Source organism: Mus caroli, chromosome 15 (assembly GCF_900094665.2).
Source record: "Mus caroli chromosome 15, CAROLI_EIJ_v1.1, whole genome shotgun sequence".
Lineage (NCBI taxonomy): Eukaryota > Metazoa > Chordata > Mammalia > Rodentia > Muridae > Mus > Mus caroli.
The window spans coordinates 75,893,961-75,904,643 of NC_034584.1; the positions used below are offsets into that span (position 1 = coordinate 75,893,961).

At 46.3% G+C, this 10,683-nt stretch overlaps 1 protein-coding gene across 2 annotated transcripts in view; it reads left to right on the plus strand.

Annotated features, from left to right (window-relative positions):
- Positions 1-10,683, plus strand: part of Aco2 (aconitase 2) — a 41,220-nt gene that overhangs the window by 9,853 nt on the left and 20,684 nt on the right. Inside the window, exons 1-2 of one of the 2 annotated variants that reach the window (XM_021182734.2) lie at positions 6,943-7,032; positions 7,165-7,301. In XM_021182734.2, the coding sequence (XP_021038393.1) occupies positions 6,958-7,032; positions 7,165-7,301 (212 nt within the window). In that variant the 5' untranslated portion in view covers positions 6,943-6,957. Of the gene's footprint in view, positions 1-6,942; positions 7,033-7,164; positions 7,302-10,683 lie in introns of those variants that run through there. The other variant, XM_021182735.2, reaches the window with a different exon arrangement.

Below are 10,683 nucleotides of genomic sequence, written 5' to 3' on the forward strand. Positions count from 1 at the left end.
CTTACTGACTGTCCACTTCACACTAGACCTGCACTTACTGACTGTCCACTTCACACTAGACCTGCACTTACTGACTGTCCACTTCACACTAGACCGGGTCACAGACTAGTGCAGTTAAGACAGAGTGATCACCTCACAGTCAGCTTTTTACTTACAGGGTGAAAGACAGAATCAGCCATGGGTGCTATTCCTCTGAGTTTTCCCCTGTGCACTATAAAGGACAGGTGACACCTAAGCAAAAGGTACTAATGACTGCTGCTTATGGACTGGGAGGGACAAGAAGGTCACTACCCTGACAGTCCTCACAGTAAGCTGTGGGAACCTGGAGGTGAGTAGGAGAAGAATCCTAACTTTGCAGAGTCCTCCCATCCTTTCTTGTTCTGGGGGCAGAGATCTGGGATAAGATGTGGCCCACAGTCACTAGAGTACCATGCTGTGTCTGGGAAGCCTGGGCCTTTCCCTGTGTGCCAGCCACAAAGTAAGTGTGAGCAACCAGACAGGCTCATGAGGGCAGATGTATAGTGGGGCCAATGTTGAGCTGTTTGTCAGTACTCTTGGGTACTCATGTTCAACCCAGTGTAACAGCCACCACATTGAACCGCCACTAAACCCTGACGTTTGTGTTTTGTTGTTAGGGACAACTGACTGATCTATCAAATGTCCGGAAGAAATCACACTGTTCTTACCAAGCTTCCTCACGAATCACAGCCAAAAGTACCTGGCAAGGGAGACTTTAGACTTTGGACATTCACTAACTCTCTGTCAGGTTTTGCTGCTTCCGAGTAGCGTGTGGAGAGTTTAAACTGTGTGAGTGAGCTGGGTAGCATGCAGCTCAGGAGGAGGGTGAGGGTGAGGGTGAGGAGGGTGAGCCAGGATTGTGAATTTGAGACCAGCTTAGACAACATAGTCAGGCCCAGTTTCTAAATAAAGTTAATTGAATGTCATGTGTAAAATAAAGAGCTAAGACATATTAATATGCTTTAGATTGACAACAGGGTAGAGACACAATGCCTCATTTGTTCATGGATCAGGTGGTACTGACAAGGACTTCTATAGGCCACAAGGACTGGAGATGGACAGAAACTGGTAGTGAAGATGTCAAACTAGGATCAAGGTTAGGGTTTTTCATCCAGGTTCAGGAAATCAGGTATACAAGCCAGGCGTGGTGGCTCACATGTCATCCCTGTGTTGGGAAGAAGAGGATCATCTTGACTTTGAGGCCAGTCTGGGCTGCACAGTTGTAGGGCTGCTTGAGCGACAGTGTGAAACCCTGTTTTAAAAATAAGAAAATCAGGGGCTGGAGAGATGGCTCAGCGGTTAAGAGCACTGACTGCTCTTCCGAAGGTCCTGAGTTCAAATCCCAGCAACCACATGGTGGCTCACAACCATCTGAAATGAGATCTGACGCCCTCTTCTGGTGTGTCTGAAGACAGCTACAGTGTACTTACATATATAAATAAATAAACATATAACATATGTTTATAAACATATTCTCTGAGTGTGAGAACGGCCTGGTCTAATACTGAGTCTCCTGCCAGCCTTGACTACGTAATGAGACCCTGTCCCGGAAAGAAAGGAAGGGGGGAGGCAGTTGGTCAGGAAAATGTCAGTCAAGATGTTACGGTGTGTGGAAGTCTGCGTGTCATGCAGTGTGTCCACTGGCTGTGTTATTGCCTTAAGGCTGTTTGGTGGAGCTGTAGATGCCAGCAGACTTGGAGATAAGTCTGTTAGTAGGTAATTGAAAAACCTGATAGCTGTCCCTAGAGAGGATAACAGGACAGATTGTTGTCTTCTGATAGCTGGGGAAGCCCCACCCTGGAGACTGAGCCATCTTGAGTGGGAATGGGATTGTATAGTTTGAACATACTCAGGGGATCCTGGTGTCCCCAGGGTCTGAGAACCATTATTCTGAGAAGAGCTTGGTCTCAAAGGGCAGGCATGGACAAAGAGTCAACTCGCTAGGTCCCTGTGTGGTATTTAAATTTTAATTAATAGTAAAGGGACATCAGACAGTTGGGGAAAGGTACTCACTGTCACACATGACACCCAAGTCAGTCACTGTAACCTACAGGATCGAAGGAGAGAGCTGACTCCTACATGCTGTTTTGTGACCTCCACACACATGCCATGACAGATATCTCCCCCAACGTGGATGTTAAATATAAACAACAGCAACAACAACAAAAAACAACAAAAGTGTCGTTCAATTCCACTAGCTCGGGCTGCCTCGCTGGACAGCATGGACCTAGAACAGATCCAACAGAGTAGAAGTGTTGTGGACAGTGTTGGCTGTCATTCACAGAAACTCTCACAGAGAAAGCAGGACAACACCAGGATTAAGGATTTTGCTCATTCATTCATTCATTCATTCATTTTGAAGCCCCAACTTTGATAGCCCAGACTTTGGTAGCCAAGGCTGGCCTCTGACAAAGGACCTGAGGATGACCTTGAACTCTGTTCTCTTGTGTCCATTTCTAAAGTGCTAGGATCCCAGGCATGTGTACTGCCATGCTAGCCCATGACTCAGTGTTGAGCATGGAAATGGCTTCTCTTCAGGACTATAAAGGTGAACCCATTTTGAGGGCGGTTTAGAAACTTGAATAACGTGCCTAGGACAGTTACAAACAAGTAGATTAGTTGGTCTGGGTTTGGGTCCCCCACCTGCTCACATGGCCTAGGTCACTCTTCCTCCATAGGAAGATAGGTCAAAGGAGTTATTACTTCACAGGTGGCTTTGAAGATTAGAGATTAGTGTGTGCAGAATGCCTCATGGATGGTAGTAGGCACTCAGTAAATAATCTGTTGTTACCCAGAAATTATACTCATTTTAAAAATTAATTCATGGGCCTGGAGAGATGGCTTAGCGGTTAAGAGCACTGATTGCGGGCTGGTGAGATGGCTCAGTGGGTAAGAGCACCGACTGCTCTTCCAAAGGTACTGAGTTCAAATCCCAACAACTACATGGTGGCTCACAACCACCCATATTGAGATCTGATGCCCTCTTCTGGTGCGTTTGAAGACAGCTACAGAGAACTTATAATAATAAATAAATCTTTGGGCCGGAGCGAGTGAGGTTGACCAGAGTGAGCAGAGGTCCTAAATTCAATTCCCAACAATCACATGAAGGCTCACAACCATCTGTACAACTACAATGTACTCATATACATAAAATAAATAAAACTTAAAAAAAAAAAAAAAAGCACTGATTGCTCTTCTAGAGGTCCTGAGTTCAATTCCCAGCAACCACATGGTGGCTCACAGCCATCTGTAATGGGATCTGATGCCCTCTTCTGGCATGGAAGTATAAATGTAGATAGAGTACTCATATTCAATAAATAAATAATTCTTTAAAAGAATTCACAATTCACATAGTGGTGCTGAGCATGGGGTCAGGGCCTCGTGAATACCTAGCTACTACCATCAAGTTGTGTGTCCAGTCCCCAGCAGAGTTCTTGTCCTTGTTTTCTAATCATCACCATCACTATTTGAGAGAGTGTCTCATACAGCCCTGGCTGGCCTTAAACTCCTGTCTCCAGTACCACCATGCCGCGTTTATGTAGTGCTAAGGACTGATTTTTGTTTTGTTTTGTTTTAATTTCATGGACCAGTGAGTTGATTCATTGGGTAATAGAGCCTGCAATTAAACTCTTAACCGGAGTTCAGTCCTCAGGACCCACATAGTGGAAGGACAGAACTGACTCCTGCAAGTTGTCCTCTGCCCTCTACACGTCTGCCTGCCATATGGCACACATATGATACAGATGGAGGTCAGAGGATAGACAGCTTTGGGGAGTGGGTTCTCTCCTGCTATGAATTCTGGAGATTGAATTTAAGTCATGAGATTTGCATAGCAACTACTTATGTCCACAGAGCCATCTCAATGGGGCTCAGGGTTACTTCATAAGCCTGTATTGGAACTGCTTCCTTGCTGATGGCATTGTGATTAGGAGTAGTTTATGGTTTTGCCTGCCAGGCTAGACTCTGAAATTGTTATTTTTATTTCTAAGGTAACTAATGCTTAGGGTAGTCAATTTGCAAAAATAAATAGTTAATGTGAGTGGACACAGTAAAGAAACTACAGACATGATGGCTCCAAGATATGGTTAAAGTTTGTAAACACAAGAGAACAGTCAGAGGCATCTGAAAGAGTCCAGAGCAAAGAGAAAAAAGTAGACTGAATATGGCCAGCACACTGGACATGCCAGGGTTATAGAAGTAGGAGAGGGGAGTGGAGAGAGCGCAGGAAACAGTAGAGAATAGCTGGTTATAAGGAGAGTGATATCTGCGGGAGGGAAAGGTTGGGTCATTGGTGTGGGGACTGAGCCCAGAGACTTTGATGAGCTGAAAGGTGCCACAGGAGTGTATCAATGGAGCCATGTATGTGTCCCTTTGGTAAGGGAAATGACTCCTTTTGACAGATGGGAACCAGTTTCACAGATCCCTCAGGCATGCTGCCTTTTATCTTACAGGAATCCTGTAGTCCAACTTGAGCTCATTTCTGCATATGCGGATTGCCTTTTGGAACCTGAAAATTGGACAGATAGGTCCAGGTACAGACATGGACAACTGTTTCTGCACTAAGCTGTTAGTGAAGAAGCAAGCTGTGCCACAGCTGTATAGCTTCTTGATTTGTGCAGGACACAGAGAAGGCTGTTGTGCCATCAGTGCACAGCAGCAAGAAGAACCCAAGCTAAGTCTGGGCTTGGTGGCACGTGCCATAATCTCAGCAGTGGGAAGCAGAGATCAGCCTGTTCTACATAGTGAGTTCTGAGCCAGCCAGGTCTTCATAGTAAGACTATTGAAAATAAACACCCTAAAAAAAGAAAAGTACTCAAACTGCTTAGAGCTTGACAGAGTCTCTCCTGGTTTTCACAGCGGCTCTGAAGAGATGAGTGCCCAGCTTCAGTCATCTTAAAACTGCTTGCACGATCAGTGGTTGTGCCCAATACACACTCAGATCAAAACCACTCTGCCCTATCTCTGTTTCAGGCTGGGTGTAGTTGCAACAGAAATACTTTGCCTTTTCCGTGCCTTGGCAAAGGGAAGTCCTTGGCTGTGTCATGGGGCAGGACTTTTACATCAGCTAATGAGGCAGACAGCAAGGCTCTGTGCTGGACTTTGAGCTGAAGGGCAAATAGATCTGAACTCTGCATTGGGAAGCCATTCGTTAGTGAGGGTGGGTGCTGCTTCATGAGGTGGCCTGTTCTTAGCACCGAGAATCTGCACTGAGTTTTTCTGTGGGAACAAACAGGGATTCACCATCTCCAGGAGACTGCAAAGGGACCTGGATCACCAGTGTCAGTTTGTCTTCCTTTCTACTGTCCTTTCTGTGGGTTCCAGGATAGCTGGTTTATGTCAGCTTGATGCAAGCTAGAGTCATCTTGGAAGAGGGAACCTCAGCTAAGAAAATATTCCCGCTAGATTGGCCTGTGAGCGAGCTTATGGAGCATTCTCTTGATTAGTGCTGGTGGGGAAGACCCCACTGACTGGATGGTGCCGCCCCTGGGCTGCTGGGCACCATAAGACAGCAGGATGGACAACACAGTAAGCAGGACTCCTCCATGGCTTCTGTACCAGGGCCGCCCTGAGTTTCTGCCCTGACTCCTTCAGTGATAGACTGTTAACCTGCACATAAACCCGTTCCTCCCCAAGTTGCTTTTTGGTCATGGTGTTTTAGAGTAGAGACCATTCCTAAGACAGGTTAATTTACTTAATCTTGGTCACCCTTCCTGTTCTTTTTTTAATGTATACAAGTACACTGTCGCTCTTCAGACTCACCAGAAGAGGGCATCAGATCCCATTACAGGTTGTGAGCCAGCATGTAGTTGCTGGGAATTGAACTCAGGACCTCTGTAAGAGCAGCCTGTGCTCTTAACAGTTGAGCCATCTCTCCAACCCCCACCTTCTTTGTTAATGTTGTCATCCAGAGTTTTAAAATTAACTTAGTGTCCTCCAGCCTCACTATTGTTTATTCATTGCTGCATTACAGGCCTCAAAATAGAACCTTAAAGCATCAGTCAACATTTACCCCTCCCAGTTTCTGTGGTCCAGGAATTTAGGGGTATCTTGTCCAGGTGCTTCTGGCACGGCCTCAGTTAAGCGGGTATAGTCTGGATGAGCTGAGCTCTAGTTCAGCAGTAGAGTGCTTGTTTTCCATGCTCGAGGCCCTCAGCACTGCAAACAGTTTTTTTCCAATGTTACCTGTGAAGCCTTGTGTAGGAGTAGATGCATTCCTTTGCCAGGTGGCTCATTTACAAGGCAGTGCTGGTATTGACAGGCGGCCGCTGTTCCTTTACGCATGGGCTTCTCCCTGAACTGCTTACATGTCTAAACAGCATGGTGATTGTCTTGTCCCAGAGCAATCCAAGCCAGTCAACCTGACAGAATTTACCTCTTTGAGGGCCTCCATTAAAAGTTCCACACTGGGCTGGCGAGATGGCTCAGCGGGTAAGAGCACTGACTGCTCTTCCAAAGGTCCTGAGTTCAAATCCCAGCAACCACATGGTGGCTCACACCCACCCGTAATGAGATCTGGTGTGTCTGAAATCAGCTACAGTGTACTTACACATAATAATGAATAAATCTTAAAAAAAAGAGAAAAAAAAAAAGTTCCACACTGTCACTCACCCCCTTACATTCGAAGTCATTGTTCCACATGATAAAAGGGGCGGGGTCATGCAACACCTTTGGAAAGGGTGAGGTAATAACGACCAAGCATAAGACAGGCTCCTCTCATTCATTCTTCCATCCAGGAGACACGTAAGTCTATCAGATAGTAAGGGAGCCCTTCGCCACCCTCAGGGAACTTACTATGTGCGCATTGTGTCACGGCTGCTTGAACTTTGACATGGGTGTTCCTGAATGGGCCACAGAGCTTACAGACTCCTCTAGGACTTAGCCAATGAAGCGTTCCCTTCAGCTGTTGAAATTGTGTGGTAGAACTTGACTTTGAGCCTGATGGCTCTGCTGGGAAGCCCTTCCATTTCCTCCTCTTGGAAATGTTTCTGTGGCTGCCAAGATAACTATCTTCAGGTAAGGGACATGAGGCTACGGTCACATAACAGCTCATGACACCTGATTTTTTTCACTATGTGGACCTGTCTTTCAGATGTAGACACTTGAGAAACAAACCCGTTGATGGTGCTGTTTTCTTATGTTTTGCAGAAGGCCCTGGGTGTGCGGCAGTACCATGTGGCCTCTGTCCTGTGCCAACGGGCCAAGGTGGCCATGAGCCATTTTGAGCCCAGTGAGTACATCCGATATGACCTGCTAGAGAAGAACATTAACATTGTCCGCAAACGGTAAGGCTTTGGGGAGCCTGAGGTGACAGCTGAGAGCTGCTTCCCTTTCAGGAAACGAAGGTCCCAGCAGAGGAAAATCTTGTGTTGGAGCTTCTGTCCCTTATCCAAGGAGTAACATTAAGAAGAGAACAGGGACAGTGTCCCATGCCTGCAGTCCTAGCACTTGAGAGGTGGAGGAGGCAGGAGCACAGGAGTGTCACAGCAGAGAACTACCTTCTAAAGTTCTAAGTCTGTTGACTGGTGAAGCCTACACTTAGCCTATGCTCTCTGACTTTAGTGGCCCCAGAATTGGTTCTAATATTGCTTTTTAAATTACATTTTATTTTGTGTGTGTGTGTGTTACAGCACACATGAAGAGATTAGAGGATAACTTGGGGCAGTCATTCATTATTCTCTTGTTCTACCATGTGGATCCCAGGGATTGAACTAAGATTGTCAGACTCGGTGGCAAGTACCCTTCCCCACTGAGCCATCTTGACATTTGGGTTTCATGTATACCTGGCTTGCCTTGAAATCACTGTGTAGCCAAGGATATGATCTTGAATTTCTGATCCCTCTGCCTGTACCTACCAAGTGCTAGGATTATAGGCATGTGCCATCATATGTGACACTGGACCTTAAATCCAGGTCTTTGTGCATAGTAGGTAAGCAGTCTACCAACTGAGCCAGTCCCTAGCCAGCTTCTAGTCTTGTGGGGTTCATCCAGACTCTATGCTTGAGTCACCTGGGAGGCTCTTACATCAGCCCCTGCTCCCCACCCTCACAGTTCTAACTCAGGGGAGCTTGACCTTGCTTCAAATACTGTTGGTTTTTGGCATCACATGAGAGTCTCTTCAGACCAAAACTCTGAGATTGCACTACAGTTTAACTGATAAGAACCCTATATTTATTTTGTTTTTGTTTTTCGAGACAGGGTTTCTCTGTGTAGCCCTGGCTGTCCTGGAACTCACTTTGTAGACCAGGCTGGCCTCGAACTCAGAAATCTGCCTGCCTCTTGCTCCCAAGTGCTGGGATTAAAGGCGTGCGCCACCACACCCGTCTAAGAACCCTATATTTAATAGGATCCTCTGGTGCATGCCCAGCACAAGGAAGGCAGAGGCAGGCAGATCTCTGCTTTTAAGGACAGCCTCATCTATAGAGCAAGTTCCAGGACCACCTGGCTTGCTTGTCATTTAGTTTTTACTCTGAACAATTGGCTGAAGCAACAAAAACAATATTTAGATTTTTAACTTTGTCAATAAAATAACTAAAAAATTTCCATTTTTTCCCCTGCATTAACCAGAGAATTCTGGTAACTATCTACATGGTTCATGTAACTGGAAATGGCCGCCCTTTCTTATTGTCGCCACGAACCAAGCAGTTGTCCTCAGAGAGTTGATTTAGCTCTCAGGAGATGCTCAGCAGTATGTCAAGACATTTCTTGGTTATCTTTACTAGAGACAGAGTGAGGGTTGTTGTTACATCATGGGTAGGGACTAACAACACCACTACACAGCCACAGTGCACAGGACAGCCTTACAGCAGTCACCTGCCCACGTGTAGGTAGTGCCAGGGTTAAAAAACCATGACAGAGAGAAAGTAGAGGTAAGGCTCTTCTAAGAAGTTTTTTATTCTAAAGAATTTGTTTTCTTGTTTGAGAATTTCAAACATGCATGTCATGTGTCTTGATCAAACATGAGCTTACGACGGCTGTAACTGCACCCATAAGACCTAAGGAAGATCAAGCTAGTCTAAGGGCTTTAAAGAAGGCAGAGCACGGCCAGGGCACTCCTCCTCCTCCCAGAGCCTTTGACCGTAGAGCCAGACTCTTTTCCAGGACCAGAACAGCATCAGAAGAGCAGAGGGACAGATACATAGAGAGAGAGATCGGGAGTCACTCGCAATCAGAAGAGCAGAGGGACAGATAAATATACACAGAGATCCGAAGTCACTCGCAATCAGAAGATGTAATGATGAGCTGCCCTAGTTTTGCTCACTGTCAGCTGTACATCGGATACTCTATTAGAGTGTGTTCATCTCAGGTCACACTGAGGTCACCTAGCGTGGAGGTGAGCACCTTTACTTGCTGAGTCTTCTAAGCAGCCCAGTGTCGGGCTGGTCTTTGTTTAAAGAGCATTTCAGGCATTTGCTTTCAAGGTCTTAGTGCTATTTTTCAGCTCTCTTGAGCCCAGAAAGAGAGGCTATATTCTATACAGTGAGTCACTGCCACCCACCTGCCTGGGATATGCTGCTGCAAAGGGCCAGCCTTGCTGCTTTTGCTGGCGTCTCATGAAGCAGACTAGAGATTCTTAGAACTGCAGGTTGAGCTGTTGTGCTGAACAGCTAGGACTTTAGAGAAGAGCTCTTAGTTCAAGGGCTTAGGGGACTGAGGTTAGGAGATGGGCCCAGGCAGGCAGAGGAGAAGGAAGGGTCCACATTTCCTGCTGAGTCATGCTGGGTCAGCAGTAGAGTCAGCATGAGAGCACAGACAGCACACCCTGTTGGATCCTTGCATCTGGTTTTGTACCTCAGCTTTGGGACCTGGGAGATCTCACTTTCCTCCCAGAGCCTCAGTTTCCTCATCTGCACTGTGAGTATAAATGAGTTCTATGCATGAAGTGCTTAGGAAAGCCTAAGAGTAGGGACTGGAGAGATGACTCGGTGTTCTCTTCTAGAGGGACCCAAGTTCAATTCCTGGCACCACCCACTATGACTCTGATTCCAGGGGATCGCCAGTCCTCTGGCCTCTACAGATACCTATTTGCACATGTCCACACACACATAAACAATACATCTTTTTTAAAAATCCCAGAATTTAGGATCCTAATAACCTAACACTGACCTTTGGTGACAGACTGGAGAGTGTGGTAGGCTGGGAATGGGCTAGGTTATTACCAGAGGGCAGGGAAGGGCTTTGGGGAGTGGGTTTCGGGATGCTTGTGTGTGTGGTAATGAGGACCAAGTAAAGGTCCTAGCACCTCCTGCTCTGCATCTGAGCTACTTCCCAGTTCCAAAACATATACCCTGTACACAGCTTATCAGTCTAGTTATACCTCAGTAAAGCTGTCTCTCAGGATGTTTGTGTTTGTTTGAGGAGGATAGAGTCTTGCTCTGTGGCCCTGACCAGCCTTAACTGTTCAGGTTCATCTTACTTGTGTCAGTCCTGTCATCTCAGCCTCCTGAATGCTGAGAGTATAGAGCTACTATGTCCTATGTTAATAAAGCTGTTTGAAAATAAGAGAACTATGTCAAGCTGGTGGCAGGTATCTACAAATTCTAGTGTACCTGTAATTCTAACACTCATGAAGTCAAGATAGTTGGTTCTTGAGCTTGCAGCCAATCTGGGCTATAAAGTAAATTCCTAGTCCTGCCCCCCTGCCCTCCACCCCAACCCCCCCCCCCC